This window comes from Pelophylax lessonae (genome assembly GCF_965119305.1).
Source record: "Pelophylax lessonae genome assembly, chromosome: 8".
NCBI lineage: Eukaryota > Metazoa > Chordata > Amphibia > Anura > Ranidae > Pelophylax > Pelophylax lessonae.
The window spans coordinates 66,645,446-66,668,054 of NC_138775.1; the positions used below are offsets into that span (position 1 = coordinate 66,645,446).

Sequence of the window (22,609 nt, forward strand, 5' to 3'; positions counted from 1 at the left end):
TTGCGTTACCTGGCTCCTTGCTATGGCAGGCTTTGGTGCTGTTCTTCTTTCCCCCCAAAGCCCTAGTCTTCGGGCGGAGCCTTGGTGTCATCACATACAGTACAGGGCTATTAACTCCATATTGTATGTGGTTGAGCCAGGAGTGTGAATGAGAGCATGGGTCATGGGAACTTGAGAGCATGGATCATGGCAACCTGAGAGCATGGATCATAGGAACCTGAGAGCATGGATCATGGCAACCTGAGAGCATGGATCATGGCAACCTGAGAGCATGGATCATGGGAACCTGAGAGCATGGATCATGGCAACCTGAGAGCATGGATCATAGGAACCTGAGAGCATGGATCATGGCAACCTGAGAGCATGGATCATGGCAACCTGAGAGCATGGATCATGGGAACCTGAGAGCATGGATCATGGCAACCTGAGAGCATGGATCATGGGAACCTGAGAGCATGGATCATGGCAACCTGAGAGCATGGATCATGGCAACCTGAGAGCACGGATCATGGCAACCTGAGAGCACGGATCATGGGAGCCTGAGAGCACGGATCATGGGAACCTGAGAGCATGGATCATGGGAACCTGAGAGCATGGATCATGGCAACCTGAGAGCATGGATCATGGGAACTTTTTTGCAACCCCCTAGACTTATTGAGTATTTCACTGCAAGGGTTTTTCTTTTTTTGTGCCAGGAGCTGACCCTTTTATTTTTCAATATACCACAGCACAATGCACAGATGCCTTCCACTGTGTGTTGTGGTGCATGGAAACAGACATACACACATACAGAGGTTTTCTGCCAAATAGCATTGTGGTGGCATTCAAAAGGGTTCCACAATGCTGATCGTGCATTAATGTTCATTATGGTCATGTGTATGTTCACACATTAAAATAGACCATCACATCAACAAGAGTAGACCTTTTATTTAAACCCCACTGTCAGTCAGCATGATGTAATGGAAGCAGTGGGCACAAATACAACATTTTCCATTGCAAGGAAAGGCGTTAAAAAGTTCAATAGTCACAGTTAAATTTATTGATTAAAACAGTGACCCACATTAGGACTTTACCTCACTTTTTCATGAGTTGGATGTGTTTTATGCTTGATAAGGACATATACTCACTCTGATTTGTTCAGTGCAAGGCTGGTCCAATAAGCCTCCAATGGAGCGCTGACCACAGCATCAAACAGAACCTCTTGTATTAGCTCTTTGTCACCTGCGTCAAAATGATATATTATGAGAATCCGTAATATACCTACTGTATATATACTTTATTAGTTACAAATCTTTTGCCAGTTAAGCGTGTGTTTTTGACTTTCTGGTATGGAATTTATCAGAGGCGTAACTAGAACCTTCAGGGCCCCGATGCAAGAAACCATGAAGGGCCCCCCAGACCCCTGGCCGGGGCCCTTCCCTTCAAGCCCGGGGCTCTTCCCACTAATCCTGGGGCTCTTTAATCTCATTGCATGGCCTTTTATTATGGTCCCGCATCAGGATCCTTTCACAAGTTCTGCAGTGGGCCCCCTTCCTGCAATCTTGGGGCCTCCCCACAGTGGTGAAATGCCAGGGCCCGGTCGCAAGTGTGACCTTTGAGATCCTAGAAGTTCACCCAATGGTTTGCTACCGGGCCCCCTGGAGCATGGGGCCCGGTAGCGATTGCAACCCCTGCAACCCCTGTAGTTACGCCCCTGGAATTTATAAAGTGCTGAAATGTTCCTTAGGGGTTATGTTTAACGGTGATCTGATGGCAAATTGTAGTATCTGCAGATTTGTCAACCACAATGCAGGCTAAGAACCTTCTTTCTCTCCCAGATTCAGACGCCACCATCTGCATGTTGGTGCTGCAATTCAGATTAGTCAAACTGGGTAACAATATTCCAAGTATGACTTATCAGATTCTGGTGTTCCCGCACCTACTGTGGCCTAATTTACACTGTTCATGGCTAATCAGAGTGGAATTCAGCGTGGTCTTCTGCTATATCCCATCCTCTTTAAGGTTTTACAAGATTTGATGTTAAATAGACTTTCTCACCTTGTCAATGTAGAGCAAAGTGACAGTGTCTCTAAAAGGGCATCACTGAACACCCATATACCCAACTTACCTGCACTCCCAGCTCTCATAGTTAACCACTTGACCTCCGGAAGATTTACCCCCCTTAATGGCTAGGTCTTTTTTTGCGATACGGCACTGTGTTACTTTAACTGAAAATTGCACATTCATGCAATGCTGTACCCAAACAAACTTTATGTCCTTTTTTCCCAAAAATAGAGCTTTATTTTGGTGGTATTTGATCATCACTGCATTTTAAATTTTTTCTGCTATAAACAAAAATTTTTTTTTTCTAACATTCTGCTATAAAACATATCCAATAAAAAAATTTAAAAAAATCTAATTTCTTAATAAATTTAGACCAATATGTATTCTGCTGCATGTTTTTGGTTAAAAAAAAATCCCATTAAACATATATTGATTGGTTTGTGCAAAAGTTATAGTGTCAATAAACTATGGGATGTATACTGCAATTTGTCCTTTTTTATATATTTTTTTACTAGTAATGGCGGCAATTAGTGACTTATAGCGGGACTGTGATATTGCGGCAGACATTCTGACACTAACTGACACTTTTTGGCAACCAGTGACACTAATACAGTGATCAGTGCTAAAAATATGCACTGTCACTGTACTAATGACACTAACTGGGAAGGGGTTAAACATCTAGGGTGATCATAGAGTTAATAGTGTGCCTAGCCAGTGTTTTAGTGTAAACAGTGTGCTGCTTTCACTAAGGTAAGTAATTTTATCCCCTGTTTTGAGGGGGTAAAAATACTTCCCCACTGATAAGACAGGGCTCTGCCTTGTTTACATAGACAGGGCTCTGTCCTGTGTAAATTCCAGACGATTGATGGGTGCTGGCGGTAATCCATTGGTCAACACCCGCTGATTGACATCTGTTGTGTTTAATCACAGCACAGCTGGGTGGCCGGTGGCACGTGCCCCCTGCCTGAAAGTTTCAGATCACGTACTAGGTACATGATCTGGCGCAGCAGAGCCACCTTGCCGACGTATATCTATGTTATACGGTCAGCAAGTGGTTAAAGATAATGAAAATAGCACTGGACCAGTAAAGTTTTCTTATTGGTACCTCCACAGTCTCCTTGACTTGTCATATAATGTAACATAAATGTAAACTGATGTGGCATATCACAAATGAAAAGGTCCAGATATGACTTTATTCCAATAGAGTTTAGGACTACAAGCAAGAACATAGACAATGTTAGAAGTGAACTGGACCAGCTATTGTGGCATCCAAACCAGCTACTAACAACTTTTTCATGTAATCACACTGGAAGAAGTACTAATAAAGGTCCAGTTTACTTCTCGTCCATTTACATTGTTTTTAATCGCAAGTCATGATGAAGGGGTGGTTTTGGACTTCTGAATCATGCTGGATACTCTTTTGATTGTCCCTCTGACCACTTTGGGATCTGGATCTTTTAGCAGTGATGTGGTGCTTCAATTTACATTTTTGTTACACAGCACTGTCACATGACTGGAAGAATGATGCCACCACTTTGCCAGTTCCCAAACAGCCAATTTCAGCACTGGCTACTGAGGAGTAAGGACATATGGGGATTCAGGAGATGCCCTTTGCAGAGATAATGTTACTTTGCACTCAATGAGAAAGGTGTTGGTGCTACACCCTTCCAAACATCCCTGCAATAAAGAGGATGTTTGGCAAGGACTTTCGTCTTGAACAAGTAATGTATGGATATTTTTTTCCGACCTCTATTATTAACTCCCACTCAGTTGGATGCTTTTGGCACCTTTGTATTTATACATTAGACTAGTGACTGAAAATCCCCTGAGTTTGACAGATTTTAGGATGCTGCAACTACCACATCCGACACTAACAATCATCAGTTAAACTCATTCAGATTACACATCTTCCCTATTCAAATGTTTAAAAAAAACTCCAATGGTTTTTGACCATGTCTGCATACTTTAAGAATTGCAGCCATATGACTCGCTCTTTGACTATTTGTATTTATAAGCAGGTGTACCTAATCAAGCAGCCACTGCTACTTGCTCGGAATATGCAACACATGAAAAACCAGCACTATAGGCTTTAAAAATAAGAGAAAAAAAATAATAATATTACCAAGAACAAAAAAAAGGCTGTCAGCTGTGGTATGAATCTTTGATAACTACAGAAAAGATATTGCATATAGTATGAACAGACAAATTGTAGACACACAACAAGTAGTTATTAGGATCACCCAAAAATCCAATGGGAACTAATGATATCACTACAAAGTCAAACATCAATTCTTGGCACATGCTTCTATTGTCTATAACCCAGTGTGAATTTTAAAGGAAATATTAATGGTAAAAAACTAAACATAAAACATGCAGTAACAGCGTACAGTAGATTGAGTTTATGGATTTTTTATTCTTTATTCTTTTTAGTCAAGACTAAAATCTTTCAAGACTAATGGCTTGAAGTCAACATCATTTTAAATTTGTTTTTTTACATTTTCAGAATGATGTTTAAAATAATTGTTATGTTATATATAAAATATTTATTTACGAACAGACATTTAATACAAGGTAGACTGGTGAAACAGGTTTGTGGAGCCCAGCAGTAGCTGCTTACTTTGTGACTGTCACTCTCTAATTGGATCTCCAAACAGCCCATGTGGACAAGAGGTAGGAGTCATTTCTCAGACTCATTAAACTCTGCTGCATTTGAATTTATATATTCAACTTTGTAAACTGTCTATTTTCGGCAAAGCAGCCAAGGTCACACTACTAATCAGAAGAAAAGGACCATAGAGCTAAATATACAGGCTTGATCATTTAAATATAAGATATTTAAATCTAGTATTTCATAGTGACATATTTTAAAAGCTAAATTTTACATCTTAATTTCCACTTTATACAAAAACGGCATGTCTACTGCAGCATAAGAACAGTGTTCTCTCTCCTAAGCATTCATTATTATCAAATGTAAGCACATTTTCTGCATACTGTCATAAAGGACCAAATCCATGTATAATAAAGTAAATCAAACTGAAATTGATGGACAGTCACGTTGAGTAGCAAAGCCAACACGAGAACATAAACTGATGCATTTTGTGTATGGTAGCATCCCCCCCCCCCAGGTCAACCCATATACAAGAACTTTCAATTGACATTTTCATTGGCCAAACCATATATGTATGCACATAAAACGCATATGAACCTATCAAAAATCCAGTACATCACATAATTAAAATGTGTGTCATTTTGCTACAATGGACTTTAAAAAATGCACACCAAAACTGTACAAAAGTGAACATGGACGGAACCTGGTCTTAGTGCTGTTTTTTTATTCTTCCAAGATGTGCAGTTATATTATTCAGCTAGGATATAGTTTCATACATGTTCTTTTATGCATTGTTCATGCATCTTCAAGTATTCATATTGATGTTTAGTGGGCAAAAATAAGCATCTGAACCTTTTTCTAAGCTGCTTGAAAACGCATTGCAGAGGTCAGAGTGGGCCTCAGAGACAATGAGATTCCTCTGTGCGTACTGACCTTGTCAGTGTGCTGTGATCTAAGACCCCAAATTACATCATGCCATTGTGTAAGGACCCCAATAAATGTATTTCTAATGGAAAACTATTAGGTAAATCTTCCTGCAATCTGTCATACCCTGGACTCACTGTCCAAACCAAAATGTTACCTACTTACAACCAAGACAGTCCTACATTTGACTTATAATGTATCTACCCTTTTACTAGCAGCAGCCCGACTCTAGTCTTAAAGGGGAACCCAGAGCCATCGAAAAGCAATTAGGATTTTACTTACATAGCAAGGATGGCTCTTTTCCTGTGAGGTATTTTTTTATTGCTTTTAACTGAGTGAGGTGACGGTGCTCTGGATGCAGATCTGTGTTGCAATACGTCCTTTAAAAAAAGAAGCTGTTAGTCCACTGAACACACAACAGAACTGTCAACAATTAGAACACTTCTAATACTCACCACTCATCAGCCAAGGAAACATCAGGGTGCTCTAGATCATGTAAACCTAGGAGCAGAAATCGGAAGATCACAGTATTAGCTTACGAGTGTCTTCTGTATATTGAAACCTACTGTACTGTATGCTGTATTAAACTAAATAAAATTGTGCGCTACCCACCCAAATGAAGGACTAAAAAATAATAATGATAAAACATAATATATGATAGTAATAGCTGCTGCTTCCATCTATGTGTTCCCACATCCTCAAGATAAATACTTAAACCTATGTGATACCGCTGCTAAATTAAACCCAATAGACCATATAAGATGAAAACAGTACTATGGAAAAAGTTGATCATACAATACAAAAAAATATAAAGTGCAATCCATGTAGAAAAACTCCTAAAGTGCAAAATTAGTGCAAAAGAAAGACAACTTTTTTTATTAATTAAAGTGATTCTAATAGAATAAATCTTAAAGTGCAATGCAAAAAAAAAAAGGGCACTCTTAAAGTGCAAACAAGTACAAATGTCCAACGTCTCCATTTAAAGTGCAATGAGTGAATCACTCGGTGTGTATCCTCTCCTTAAATCTTATGCTCCAATCACCAGGCGAAGTGTCTGCTCACCTCCATTATTAGCCCACTAAGGGCCAGTACAGCATAATTATGACAGTACTCTCTGGCGTCCACTCACTATACAGCTTCACACCACTTGTCTAGGATGGAAAGGGACCTGGGGGTACTGGTAGACAACAGGCTTGGCAGTGGCATGCAATGCCAAGCCGCTGCAAGCAAAGCCAACAGAATACTGGGATGTATAAAAAAGGGGATTCACTCCAGAAATAAAGAGATTATTCTCCCGCTCTACAAGACTCTGGTCCGGCCACATTTGGAGTATGCTGTCCAGTTCTGGGCACCGGTCCTCAGGAAGGATGTGCTGGAACTGGAGAAAGTCCAGAGAAGGGCAACAAAAATAATTAGGGGAATGGAGGACATCAGCTATGAGGAAAGACTACAAGCACTGAACTTATTCTCTCTGGAGAAGAGACAAATGAGGGGGGATATGATATCAATGTACAAATACTGTACTGGCGACCCTAGCATAAGGAACAAACTATTCAGAGAGAGGAGATACAATAAGACACGTGGCCATTCACTAAAACTAGAGGAAAGGCGGTTTAACCTTAAAATGCGTAAGGGGTTCTTCACTGTAAGAGCAGTAAGGATGTAGAATTCTCTTCCACAAGCAGTCGTATCAGCTGGGAGCATTGATAGTTTCAAAAAACTAGATGGGCACCTTGGAGACCACAACATACAGGGGTACACAATGTACGGTTAAAAGCAAACACACACACATCATAGGTTGAACTGGATGGACTGATGTCTTTTTTCAACCTCACTAACTATGTAACTATGTAACTATGTAACTTGTCAGTGCTCCAAAATGACATGTATGGAAAAAAGAGGCAATTTCCAATAGTGCAGTGCCCGAGTATTAGGGTGAAATAAAGCAGATCCCAGCTTCAATTAATGCACTCACATTTATTAAAAAGAGATACAGCATAAAAACAATTCCAGCGTAATCCAATATAGTGCATCAAACCTTCCCGCCGCTTGGTACCTCTACGCGTTACGCCATAAATGTGAATGGAATCAGTGAAGCTGGGATCTGCTTTTTTGCACCTTAATACTTGGGTAATTAATATAAACGTTGTCTTTTTTGCACTACTTTTGCACCTTAAGAGTTGTTCTACTTGGACTACACCTTCATTCTATATCTTTTTTTTTTGTATGGTATGATGATTAACTTTTTCCATAGTACTGTTTTCATCTTATATGGTCTATTGCAAGGGTCTTCAAACTATGGCCCTCCAGCTGTTCAGGAACTACAATTCCCATTATGCCTAGTCATGTCTGTGAATGTCAGAGTTTTACAATGCCTCGTGGGATGTGTAGTTCCCCAACAGCCGGAGGGCTGTAGTTTGAGGATCCCTGGTCTATTGGGTCTAATTTAGCAGCACTATCACATAAGGTCACACATTTTTACTATCACATATTTACTGTATGTTGTAGCTGACTTAATAAAAACAATGGTATTTCAACTACAGTGGAATAAACACTGACACAGAATTAAAGTCAGGGTAAAAATCATCAGAAAACATAAGGGTTTACTAAAGTCAAATATGCTCTTCACTTTGCAAAGTGTAATTACCCTTAGCTTACTAAATGAGGTGAAGCTTTGCTGACTTCCATCATCCAATCATGTGCAAGCAAAAATGCTATTATCACCCCATTCACTAAGCCTGAACAGCCTATGTGCTTTTAGTAAATCAGCCCCACGGTGGTAAAAGTATAAAGTGATACTGGAACTGCAGCAGTGCCCTAACCTAATGTTCACCTTTGTGTTTGCCCCTGACTACAGGAGATTATACATGGGAGGAATTGACCAATAAATCACAGTTTATGTTTTTAATGTGACCAGATCATCTGTATGTCTTCAAGACAAAAGGTATATATAGGGTTTAATGGGGGGGGGGGGGGGTAAAAGGCCTGAAGTTCTGCTTTAAAATGAGTGATTCTCATAGTATGAGATATGAACCAATGATTCTACATATCCTTGGTCCAAGAGCTATGCAGCAGGGTAGAGAAACTTTTTATTGAACAAGTAAGCATTTAAAGTGGGGTTTTTTGCCTTTCTCTTGATCAATTGCGGATATAGGATTGTGTATATGGGATAATGGTTGTGTTTTCTTTACTGTTTTTTGTTTTTTGTGGGTTGAGCCAGATGGACTTGTGTCTTTTTTTCAACCTATGTAACTATGTAAAGGCAGAAGGTTTTTTAACTTAATGCATTCTATGCGTTAAGATAAAAAACCTTCTGTGTTCAGCAGCCCCCTCGATCCCCCCCTCAATACTTACATCTTTATCCAGCGATGCGCACAAGTGCCTCGGCTGTCTGGGACTCTCCCTCCTGATCGGCTGAGACAAACAGCGGATGCCATTGGCTCCCACTGCTGTCAATCAATGTAATTTACCAATGAGGAGAGAGAGGTGCAATGTAATTTACCAATGCAGAGAGAGAGGGACGGGGCAGAACTGCGGCTCCATGTCTGAATGGACACACAGAGCTCGGCTCAGGTATCCCCATATCAAGCTGCTTGATGTGGGGGCACTCCACAGGAAGGAGGGGCCAGGAGCGCTCGCGAGGAGGATCTGGGAGAAGAGGAGGATCTGGGCTGCTCTGTGCAAAACAGAGCAGGTAAGTATGACATGTTTGTTATTTTTATCCCCGAACAAACAAAACTTTAGTATCATTTTAAAGTTACACTAAATTCTCATTTAAAAACATTCTATTCAAGTAAATATTCTTAACTCAAAAAGTACTCTCAACTTCCTCAAATATCCAAATTCTTTTTTCTGCTCTAATCTGACTTCATACATACTTTTGTTCTTCATGGTCTCACTGGGGTAGATTTACTAAAGCCAGAGAGTGCAAAATCTGGTGCAGCTCAGCATAGAAACCAATCAGCTTCCAGGTTTTGTTGTCAAAGCTTAATTGAACAAGCTGAAGTTGGAAGCTGATTGGCTACCATGCACAGCTGCACCATATCTTGCACTCTCCAGTTTTTTGTAAATCAACCCCACTGTATATAGGGATGTAGCCATCCTCTCCTGTTCACTCCTGAGATGGACTATAGGATTTGTAGTGTATATAGAGCAGTGCACATCACCACAACTAACATTCAGGTACTCAAAGTGGATGTTACAAGGAGGCAGAAAATGCAGTAAGTAACATTATTAGGAAAATAGATTATAGGGCCAATAAGTAGTGAATGCGTATGGACTTTAGTGTCACTTTAAGTACCCATAATCAGTGGGCTGTGGTTCCACGATGGCTGCAGAAACTGACACAATCTCACAGTTTGAGTTATGAACAATCACAATACTTGAAATAAGGATATCATCACCAGACATGATAAACCTTTAATTGTAGCTACAGGGGAATTAAAAGTCTGATTTTGTTCTCATTTTTCCTATAACCTCTATCTCTCTCTTTAAAAAAAAAAAAAAGTTAAACATTGCAGAGACAGACTTCAGGAGAGATTCGAAACAGAGAAGACAGACTTTTGTTGTCTTATTGTTGGCAGATGTTTCCATGGCATTCCTATAAAGATATATATACCAAGTTCTGAGGAGCACTTGACAAATTTCTTACAGGCAAAGAATTCACTAAACAATATGCTGGAACTAATCTTACAGTGGTTAAGACCTACAAATGAAGTACAGAGCCAATGCAATGTGTTCAAAAAGAAAAGGTAAAATACAATCTCAAACAATTGGGTTAGAATAAACGTCATGCTTCAGGTGTCTTAACGAAGACATCAAATGTGGTTTATGAATTCAAGCATCTCCTCACATCCTACTTTTGGATGCCTGATTTTTTTCTTCTTTTATTAATGTAGGAATGCTTTTGCAAATCCTGAGGACCTTCAGATCTGCGACATCTGCTTTTATGCCCCTATCATCCTACAATTCAAATACTGTGTAGTTGGCATAGACAGGCTGTTTCTCACGGGGGTTCCAGAGTTCTCCTTCAAAAGACCTATTTTACATGGCTTCAGTTCATGGTCCTTCAACTAGGGCACCATCTTAATGAAATACTACTGCATTGGGATGAACATGTCATTTACACTGCAACAGATTGCAGTCAATTCAAGAGGCAATAATTATATGATTCCACAGGAGTAATGCATACATTCTGGCTGTAATTCTAAAGAAATACTGAGTCATTGTTAATGAGCTAAACTGGGAAGAAATAGAATGGCTGAGTGGAGGGATTAAACTCTTACTGAGGACTGGTCAGCTGTCATGTTGTGGTAAATGGTTTCCCAGAAGCTGCTCAGGTTTGAGGAATGATTTGTATCCAGGAAAGGAGACCTGTATCTCTGTGTGTTCCAGGATGTAAATATTAGCCACAATAGTTTAAAATGTTGCAATTTTACTTAACTGTCCTTGGCTTTTCATAGAAAAATTGCCTGTCTATGACCATAGCTAAAACAATCACTCAACAAAGCTACCCAGGCATAAAACAGTTTGGAGCATATCTATAAAGCAGTGAATCTGAGAGGCACCAAACATTCACTGCCAGTAAATCTTCCAGTTGCATGTGGTAGGTGAAACTCACATTCCCTGCTTTATTAATTTACCCCCTTAGTGTGGTCAGAAAAATGCATTAGCTGAAAATCACCTTGCACATTTGTCTAATAACTCTTATTAGGAGAGATATAATTTGTGTACCTAGGGGAAAGGAAAGGAGAAAAAGATAGGGGAAAGGGAAAGGAATTGGTATTTGCTTTCATTGTCCCCACTGGGGACATTCATGCTCTCAATTTGTCCTAGTGACCTTGTTTTTTTTGTTTTTTTTTATTACAAATAGTTTTTTTAAATTCATTTTATAAAGAGAAAACACACTTACAAGAAGTGAGGTAGAAAATACAAAGGCGCTTACAAACTAAACATCCATAGGTACACAAACGTACTGTAAATACATGTTGATCTTGCTAGTGCCCTTGTTGCTTTATGTGAGCTGGATAGAAAGCAAACATATCTACTGCTAAACCTACCAATTCATGTCTAATGGATACAAACAATGGCAGACAAGTTTGAAGTCCAGCCTAGGTGGCAATCACGGCTACCTTTATAGATACAATGGAGGCAAAGTGCCCATGGACAGGAAGTTTAATATTAACAGAATTACTAGGTAAAACTATAGGACAAAAGGTTAAATAGGGAAACAAATGCAGCCAGCATATCTAAGGACTGGTAGGTAATGTATATTACACGTTGTTTTTGGGTTTAGATGCATGTTAATCATCAAATTTAAAACAAGTCTTGGCTTTAGATATGCTTTAAATAAAAGTTTATGAAAGTTGTTATGTCTTAGCCAGAATTAGAAAGAAATTATTTTTATTAATATTTTAATTTTATTATTTTTATGCACAACATAATAGGGTCTCCTAGGCAGCATACTCCACAGCCCTGAAAAACAACTTTTGGCATTAAGGTGGTTGTAAAGGCGAAAGTTTTTTTACCTTCATGCATACTATCCATGAAGGTAAAAAAAACCTTCTGTGTGCAGCAACCCCCCAGCCCCCCACTAATACTTCCCTGTGCCGCATCTCAATCCAGTGTTGTTCAGGAGAGCAGCTCTCCTGGGTCTCTTCTATCTCATTGGCTGAGACAGCAGTGGGAGCCATTGGCTCCCACTATTGTCAATCACAGCCAGTGAGTCAATGAGGAGAGAGCAGGGGCAGGGCTGAGCCACGCTTCGTGTGTGAATGGACACACAGTGCAGCAGCTGCTTCCTATGGGGGAACTCGGCAGGAGGGAGGGGCCAGGAGCGCTGAATGGGGGGCCTGAGAAGAGGAGGATCGGGGCTGTTCTGTGCAAAACCACTGCACAGAACAGGTAAGTATGATATGTTTGTAATTTTAAATAAAGATTCTGCCTTTAACATCACTTAAAGTTTTTTAATAACATTAAAGGGTAAGTGCACCTTGAAATGCACCATCAAAATCCCACCTTCAACCCCCTCCCCCTTGCATTAAGATAATACATTTCTTTAAGTGGCAATAAATTTAGTTTTGCATTACCATGCTGCTCTAGGAACTGCCAGCATTCATTTATAATCCAGCACCTCAGCAAAGTGGTGCAACAAATAACAATGGTAGTGCTAGAAGAAGCTATTTTCTATTTTGCCTTCTGCTGCACATGCTGCCCTATATAACGTATGTGTTACCGTCACTTTAAGTGATGCTGACCTTTAAATCTTTAAAGTCGGATTGGTGATCACAGTGAGTTCTCAAAAATGTGCCACATCCCTAAATGGATATAAACTATAAAGAAATCCCCCTAGGGTTTGGGACTTTTAAGGCACAAGAACAAATATCCTGAAGTACTTTGTATTATAAAAACTATTTTATTGTATCAAAAAAACGATAAAAACATGTATACAAAAATGTTCACTGAGGAAGAATATACATGAAATGTAGAGTTGACATTACATCAATACATGTGTCTAGAGAATATTGTACATTAACCGCAAAGTTACCCAATGCATTTCAAAGCTTACATAGCTTCTTCTTCAGGGGTATTAAATTACGTTATTCCATAGTTTGTATTGATGATATGTTCCGCATTTACATATTAATATAAAACCACTGTCTCAGAACATCCGCCACTTGCACAGGGTGTTTATGTATACTTCTCATCAGAGCAAGATGTTGATATTTAGGAAGGTGTGATTGCACCCAGCACTTAATGGCAACTGAGGCCAAAAAAGCAGGTGGACTCTATTCCTGTTATCAACTGGTGTCCCTGTGAGAGTTTAGGCTCACAGTAGGGGGGATCTTTCTGCCAAGGCCATTTACGTTCAAGCAGGGCTGCACACTGAAGATCTCAAGGGTGGATGGGGGGATCTCCATTTAATGTGGATGAGGGGAATCCTCCCCGCTGTACTATTGTATTATGACAGCAAGGAGACTTCCTCACCATCAGAATACACAGATCAGTGCTGATGAAGCCTATTGCCTGCAATGCTGATTGAGCAGCTTTTTTTCAACAGGGTGTTTGAACAGAAGTTAATCAGGAATTCAACTGGCCCCTGCTGAACTGGCTGAATTTTCATCTATGTATAGCCAGCTTAAGTATTTAGGTAAGTGGCTCTCAGTCAGGCTGGTGGGGGAAAGTTAACTAAAAGTGAAGTTGGCCTTTAAGCATTAAATATATTAAGACAAAAGTGGGATGCTTGCAGATTTAATAAAAAGGATCAATGACAAAAGTTATTTAAAACACGAATAAAAATCATCTCACCATCTTCTATAGACACATTTCCCCGAAAGAAATATTTGCCATGCCCTCTTGACAGAACAACTCCTAGGCTGAAAAATAAAAGTACAGGTTGTGCAAAATAAGATACTTGTTTGCTCGTTTCTACTACATATTATATTTCTGTTTAGCTGATCAAGCTCATTTGTAATTTAGTGCAAGAAAAAAAATCACTACATTCTGTAAATATATTACACATATGTATACTGAGTTATCCCTGATGTATATGCACAAACATTTTGCACCACTAGACTTAATGACCAATGCGACCTGCGGTCCTTACCCAAAAATGGGCAAGTGTTCTACATATTCCAGGACTGCCTATCACCAAAATTGGTGGGAGATAAGACATTTATCCTTCCTCACGCACTCTGCTGGTGGCAACCAGTTGGTAAAAAACACATTCCGTTTTCTCTTTAAAAAATTTACAAAGTTTTTACAACCCACTTGCATAAAAATATATCAACAAGTTGTAAAAAACGTTTTGTGTACTAATAAGAATCCTCCCCTTAGGAAGATGTACATGGCCAATCTTAGCACTGTGATTCAAGGATTTTTCTTAAAAGCTGGCCATATAGTAGTAGAATTTTATTACATTTTTTTTTCATTTTAATAATATTTATTCGCTAATCATTAGTGGGTCAATTAAACCTTTGTTTTTGACCATGGTGACAAGGGAATTCGAAGGAGCAGGACAGAAATTACTTCTAGAATAATCAAATATTTTCCTTCATAAAATTGCATTCATTTCAAAATAGAAAGTTAAAAGGAAACAAAATTGCAAAAGTACTTTTGTACATTATTCGCCTAGTCATAAAATGTACTGAGAATTTTCATTTGTTTTTAGCATGCATTGCAAGCATGGTTGCTAAAGGCTGGTTGAGTGTCATTAACAACAAATTATTTTCCTGACTATACACCATGGGACTAATTCATGAAAACTACAGAAACAAATAAAAAGTAGAATTGCTACCCACAGCAAGTTATTATGTTGTCCCTTATATTTAATAGAAATATTAAACAAAATTTCTGATGGTTTGTTATATGCAACATCTCTACTTTTGTGCTAATTTTCTTCATTTTTTATTAATCAGTCCTTGTATTTCTAAGTTTTTCACCCCACCCAAACTTCTTTAATTGTGAATTTTTTAAAACGAGTCATAAAAATATAAGTATTTGCATTTGGTATACCTAAATGGGGTCCCCTTGATGTCAGTGTAGTAGTAGTCATTGGTCATCACCAATACCCGTTTCTTCAAATAAAAAAAAGAAAATACAAAGAAAGTGACTTTCAGAAGTTTATCCCTATTTAGAGAAAAAAAACAGTACAAAAAGGTAAAATCTTACCCCTTTGTCCACAGTCTTCTTGACCTCCATAGAAAATTTTCCAGTCTTCCTGTTCACCATGGCATTTCTTAGCTTCAAGCATCAAAAGATAAAATAGTAAAACAAGAGAAGTTAAATGTGATTTTTCCCAAATCACTGCATATAAGAACATTAACCTCTTGACACCTATGTAACACATACGTGTAGCGGGGAAGAGGGTAGCCTTTAAAGTGATAATAAAGTCTTGTTTTTTTTTTTTTTGTTTAAAAATGACAAACATGTTATACTTACCTGCTCTGTGTAGTGGTTTTGCACAGAGCAGCCAGAACCTCCTCTTCTCGAGTCCCTTCCTCCTGCCATTCAGACATGGACCCGCGGCTCGGCCCTGTCACCCTCTCTCCTCATTGGCTCACTGACTTTGATTGACAGCAGCAGGAGCCAATGGTGCCCACTGCTGTGTCTCAGCCAATCAGGAAGAAGAGTCCTGGGCAGCTGAGATTCTCATGCAGGATTGTTGGATTGAAATGGGGCTCAAGTTAGTATTAAGGAGGCCGAGGGGGGCTACTGTCCAGAGAAAGTTTTCTATCTTAATGCATAGAACGCATTAAGATAACAAAAACCTTTTGCCTTTAGAACCACTTTAATGCCCACAAGTCAGTGAGTTGTGGTCATATTGGTCCACTGACCCAATTTATCATATGCCCGTGTTCTCTGCTGCCAAGGCCGGGGCTAAATACAAGCAAATCTTATGGTTCATGCATTTCAATGACAATGAACTCTGTTGGCCTCGGGGTGACCCTGGATATGACCGGCTCCACAAAATTCAGCCCCTCGTAAATCCCCTGAACTAAAAATTTGCTACTTTGTATATGCCCCAACAAGCTGTCTGCATTGATAAGTCCCTAATTAAGTTTTCTGGCCGCCTTGCTTTCAAACAGTTTCTCCCCAGCAAGCGTGCAAGATATGGGGTCAAGATGTATAAGCTTTGGGACAGGGCAACAGGCTATACTAGTAGTTTACAGATTTATGAGGGAAAAGATAGCAGCGTGGAGCCCCCCCCTGACTGCCCAGACTACACAGGGAGCAGCAGCAAGATTGTTTGGGACTTGGTGTCACCCTTACTCGGAAAGGGGTACCATTTATAAGTGGATTATTATTACACAAGGGTGCCACTTTTTATTCACCTTTTTGATTCTGGAATTGGTGCATGTGGCACTGTGTGACCTAATCACCGGGGGTTCCCTCAACGGCTTGTAGATGCTCGACTTAGACAGGTGGACAGAGCCTGCTTTAAGTGTAATTAATTGCTTGCAGTAAAGTGGAAGGACACACAAAATGTTTTTGTTCTGTTCTCCATTCACGCAGATACGACAGTCCAAATTACAATGGTGACTATATCTCCATATTGATGTTATGACATGTTATGTGGCCTTTTTATTGCTGTGTTTTATGATGTGTCAAAAACAACTTTTTCTTGGAGTATGGAGGGTTTCCATCTCCTGCTCTGTAAATTAATTTAATTAATCTGTGGTCTGATGAGACTAAGATAAACTTATTTGGTTCAGATGGTGTCAAGCGTGTGTGTCAGCAACTAGGTGAGGAGTACAAAGAAAAGTGTGTCTTGCCTACAGTCAAGCATGGTGGTGGGAGTGTCATGGTCTGGGGCTGCACGAGTGCTGCTGTCACTGGGAAGCTACAGTTTATTGAGGGAACCATGAATGCCAACATGTACTGTGACATACTGAAGCAGAGCATGAACCCCCCCTTCGGAGACTGGGCCACAGGGCAGTATTCCAACATGATAATGACCCCAAACACACCTCCAAGATGACCACTGCCATTCTAAAGTAGCTGAGGGTAAAGGTGATGAACTGGCCAGTGGCCAAGCATGTCTCCAGACATATACCCTATTGAGCATCTGTGGGGCATCCTCAAATGGAAGGTGGAGGAACACAACGTCTCTAACATCCACCAGCTCCAAGATGTCATCATGGAGGAGTGGAAGAGGACTCCAGTGGCAACCTGTGAAGCTCTGGTAAACTCCATGCCTAAGGCTTCTTTCACACGGTCCACCTCCGTAGGCAGATCCATGCTGCTCAGTGGGGGATCGATACACAGATCCCCCGCTGAGCAGGCAGGTGACAGCTCCCTCTCCGCTCTATGTGCAGAGAGGGAGGTGTCAGAGCCCCATGCATCTCTATGGGGGAATCGGATGAGAGCGGACCGCCTGTCCGCTCTCATCCGATCCCATCCGATCCCCTGGATGGATGGAAAATAGGGTTTCCATCCATCCGGATTTCACGGACAGGATCGGATGCGGATGGCAGCGGGTGTAAGCGGACATGTCTCCGTTGACATCCGCTGCCCCATAGGGATGCATGGGGGATCTGATCAGGTCCGCCTAAAAAACTGACAGGCGGATCTGATCGGATCATGTGAAAGGACCCTAAGATGGTTAAGGTGGTGCTGGAAAATAATGGTGGCCACACAAAATATTGACACTTTGGCCCAATTTGGACATCTTCACTTAGGGGCTTCACTTAGGGGTGTACTCAATTTTGTTGCCAGCGGTTTAGACATTAATGGCTGTGTGTTGAGTTATTTTTCTATTTCAAATGCCTCTATGCTTTTGAAAGCACATTTGGTATTTTGTTAGAATAAAGTCGTTCATCTAATTACTACACAATGGAGCTTCTTGCTCTGTTTTGGCCTTTTATTTTATTACCCTGAAGTTCCCACTACTACATGATGATTTCCCAAGTGTAGTGATAGGTGATGAATTTCTATTAAATAAATATATATATATATATAGTAATGTTTGGGGGTTATTGCTCCATGGGACCATGTGCAAAGCTGTTTAGCTTTTTTCTTTAGGCAAACACAAAGAAACGATTCCAGCAGCAAAACAAAACTACAACACAAAAAGTATGCTTGTCTTCAGCATAACAGCATAAACGAAATATAAGGAAACACACAGTTCATAGATAGGACTTTACCCTAGGGTTAGCACAGTCCCAGTCTGGCTATCTGGCAGCTTTCAGCAAATGTGCAGCACTCCAAAACAGGTTTCTCTCTCCAACTCCTACTCACACCACCACATCTAATACTACTTCCTGTTTTAAGTGCTTCTTCCTGGAGGCCTTTTTAACCCTGTGGGGAATGGAGTCCCTGTAGTCAGGAATGGAGGCATTTTTCTCACCCAAATGTCACTTTAGGGCCTCCAAAATTCCGGGTCCCAAATACCTCTTTACTAATACAGAGATGACTGTGAGTCAGTCCTCTCCTTTTTATAGCTAATCATGAATTCCTCACCCATCATGGAAGAGCCTCCTGAGTAAACACAAACTTCCCTTAAAGGGACCATATCCCAGACACTGGTGACACATAGCATCCATTCAGGACCCCCCTTGGCATCCTATACTTGTCAGCTGAGCTACACATAGTCTTGTGGCTCCTCTCAGTAGCCCGTCAAGTCTCCCTAACTTGTTTCTGCTGGATTGACTCAGTAGTGCCCATAGGTGTATAGAAGAGGTAAAAAATTGATACAATAGGCAATCACATGGGAGATTCGAGGTACCTGCAATCCTCCTTTGGAACTAGTTAGAGTTAGAGTCAGTGCTGATGGGCTTTTTTTGTGTGTCAGATGGGTTGTGCATATCCACAAAAGTCTACAGGAAAGCAAAACCTACTTGAATTAATAGAAGTCTAGGTCAGAAGGAGGTAAGCTGCAGGCAAAGACAAAAGTGTCAATAAATTCTTAATGACATCAAAAGTATCTCAAACCAATGTCAAACTGATGCCATCGACACAAACCAAAAGCTCACCCCCAGCTATTTTGTTTTTCACAGTTTTTAAAAATCTGTATATAGGTGTAAGGCAAAATGCCTTTACTCAAGTTTACATTATTTATAAAGTATATATTGATGAAATACAAGGACATTTTTGTATCCTTGTTCCTGGCCTCCTTTTACTCTGGTGGTCTAGGTGCAGGACCACATGTGCTTTACATGTGAATATTTGTCTTATACATCTACTAGTTTCTTATAAAAAAAAAAAATCTTTGCTGCAGTTGGCGGCTATCCAAACAAGAGATATAATTAGTACACAATAGTCTATTCAAACAGTAAACATGGCAACATGGCTCCAGAGGGTCTATAAAAGACACAGGACCCTGCAGCCGAAATTCTAAGTGGTAACCTCCATTTAAGCTGCGTCTGCATTATGCTGAATTAACTTACGCTATAAAGGTTTTTCCCATTCACAAATGAGATCAATGATTGTTTATTAGCTATTCTTTGCTGCTCTATTATGAGACCTGTGCATTCCCTCACACCTATAATTTTTGAGTTTCATAATATTTTATGTGCCAGTTCTTAATTATGGACGCCAGCACCATCATTAAAACAGCATGGGAAGCTTTTTGAAATTATCGGTTAAAGACACATTGTTTGATGCAATTTTCTACTACAAAGGCCTTTGCTAAGAAAAGTTAATAAAGCCTGTATGTGAGAGGTAGGACTGGGGTCTTGGCAGAGACAGATAAAATGGAAAGTTATGGACAGTGGGAAAAAATAACACTTACTTCTTTCTGATAGATCTGAGTTTGCATTAAAAGTACATATCATTCCTTTCAATTTTGAACACCTATGGAAAACAGTATGCTCAAAGTATTAAGACTTATGGCAAATATAGCTAAGATTTGATTCTATTCAAAATGTGGATGCCTGAGCCTAGCCTAAAAGGGCTTTCCACTTTACCTATAGACCTTCCTTGACTTGACATGATAAAGATGTCAGTAACACTGAGAAGAGACGCTGGGGGGTACATTTGTAAAGTTGATAGCTCAGAAATAGATCTCCCCCAACTTACTCTTTGTAGGTAAAATCAGTAAATTAAGTTTTGCAAAGAGAACCTATGGTTTATCAACATAGGGGATGCCCAGATATATTTTTTAGAACTCTGGGGCAAATAGTTAGACACTCCAGGGTTGATATTGTCACAATTAGTTAGAGATAAGATGTTCGGGTGTAGCACATAAATGGGACTCTCCTCCCTTTTATTTATTTTTTTTTTTGCTCTTGAAATTGGAAGGGAATAATAAAGTACATGGAAACAAATAGATGGAAGTGTGTACAATTGTCTCACACATAAAAGGGGTGGTAGGATATATGGCAAATGGTGGTTTTAACAATTATTTAACGCTAAATGGAAAATTTGAAATTATGGAGAATCTCTTAGATATTGAAAGAGTCAAATACACATGTTATATTTATAACATGGGTAAGTTGTAAGGGTTTTAGAGTGTATATATATATGCACAGTATCTAACAAAAGTAAGTAAACCCCTCATATTATATCTTTTAATGTGACAACACTGAAGAAATTACACTTTGCTACAATGTAAAGTAGTGAGTGTACAGCTTGTATAACGGTGTAAATTTGCTGTCCCCACAAAATAACTCACACAGCCATTAATGTCTAAACCACTGGCAACAAAAGCGAGTACACCCCTAATTGAAAAAGTCCAAATTGGGCCTAAAGTGTCAAAGTGTCAATATTTTTTGGGGCCACCATTATTTTCCAGCACTGCCTTAACCCTCTTGGGCAAGGAGTTTACCAGAGCTTCACAGGTTGCCACTGGAGTCCTTTTCCACTCCTCCATGACGACATCATGGAGCTGGTGGATGTTAGAGACCTTGCGCTCCTCCACCTTCCGTGTCTGGATGCCCCCCAGATCCTCAATAGGGTTTAGATCTGGAGACATGCTTGGCCAGTCCATTACCTTTACCCTCAGCTTCTTTAGCAAGGCAGTGGTCGTCTTGAAGGTGTGTTTGGGGTCGTTATCATCTTAGAAATACTGCCCTGAGGCCCAGTCTCCGAAGGGAGGGGATCATGCTCTGCTTCAGTATGTCACAGTACATGTTGGAATTCATGGTTCCCTCAATGAACTGTAGTTCCCCACTGCCGGCAGCACTCATGCATCCCCAGACCATGACACTCCCACCACCATGCTTGACTGTAGGCAAGACACACTTGTCTTTGTACACATCACCTGGTTGTCGCCAGACATGCTTGACACCATCCGAGCCAAATAAGTTTATCTTAGTCTCATCAGACCACAGGGCATGGTTATAGTAATCCATGTCCTCAGTCTTCTTGTCTTCAGCAAACTGTTTGCAGCTTTCATGTGCATCATCTTTAGAAGAGGCTGCCTTCTGGGACGACAGTCATGCAGACCAATTTGATGCAGTGTGCGGCGTATGGTCTGAGCACTGACAGGCTGACCCCTCACCCCTTCAATCTCTGCAGCAATGCTGGCAGCGCTCATATGTCTATTTTGCGATGACAACCTCTCATTATGACGCTGAGCACGTGCACTCAACCTCTTTGGTCGACTATGGCGAGGCCTGTTCTGAGTGGAACCTGTCTTGTTCAACTTCTGTATGGTCTTGACCACCGTGCTGCAGCTCAGTTTCAAGGTCTTGGCAATCTTCTTATAGCTTAGGCCAGTGATGGCGAACCTTGGCACCCCAGATGTTTTGGAACTACATTTCCCATGATGCTCAACTACACTGCAGAGTGCATGAGCATCATGGGAAATATAGTTCCAAAACATCTGGGGTGCCAAGGTTCGCCATCACTGGCCTAGGCCATCTTTATGTAGAGCAACAATTCTTTTTTTCAGATCCTCAGAGAGTTCTTTGCCATGGGGTGCCATGTTGAACTTCCAGTGACCGGTATGAGAGAGTGAGAGCGATAACACCAAATTTAACACCTGCTTCCCATTCACACCTGAGACCTTGTAACATTAATGAGTCACATTTACTGTATGTTAATGTAATGTATAACTAGAGACGTGTTTTGTTTAATGAATTGTATGTAAAAGGGAAAAAATAAAAGTTTAATTTGATAAAAAAAAAAAAAAGAGTTTATGAGTAGAAACATCTTACTTATTATGATGCTATGCTTTGCATATTCTTTTAAGCTATAAATCTATTAATAAGCTTGTCATGGATGACTTTTGTAGCTTTGGAATATACCAAGCAGTAAGAATGGAAAAGATTAGTTTAAAAGCTGAAGATAACAACAAGAAACGGTCCCTGGGGTGTAATTTATCTTACAGCTCAAAGTGAAACTAAACTCTCCCAAACAACATCCGCTCTTGTCAATCCTTATTCTACTAGCCTTAGTAAATAGAAAGGAAGTTAAATTATATTTGCTTATTTTAAACTTTTTTTTCACATTCCTTCAATTGCTTCCTAGTCTCTGGCCCAGGCCAAAATAATGTCATAAATCCCAGAAGTCCTCATGTTCATTTTTTTGTTTCAACTGTAGGAGGGGAGGAGGAGCTTCCTCAGCTAAGGACACCCTGCTGCCTGCATGCCT

General features: G+C 40.1%; 1 protein-coding gene across 4 annotated transcripts in view; it reads right to left on the reverse strand.

Annotated features, from left to right (window-relative positions):
* CACNA2D3 (calcium voltage-gated channel auxiliary subunit alpha2delta 3) overlaps positions 1-22,609 on the reverse strand; it is a 1,429,924-nt gene that overhangs the window by 342,909 nt on the left and 1,064,406 nt on the right. For all 4 annotated transcript variants that reach the window (XM_082265096.1, XM_082265095.1, XM_082265094.1 and 1 more), the window contains 6 exons: positions 15,245-15,316; positions 15,089-15,150; positions 13,883-13,950; positions 6,031-6,076; positions 5,858-5,955; positions 1,128-1,221 (listed from right to left, as the gene is read on the reverse strand). In XM_082265096.1, coding sequence (XP_082121222.1) covers positions 1,128-1,221; positions 5,858-5,955; positions 6,031-6,076; positions 13,883-13,950; positions 15,089-15,150; positions 15,245-15,316 — 440 coding nt within the window. The remainder of the gene's footprint in view (positions 1-1,127; positions 1,222-5,857; positions 5,956-6,030; positions 6,077-13,882; positions 13,951-15,088; positions 15,151-15,244; positions 15,317-22,609) is intronic.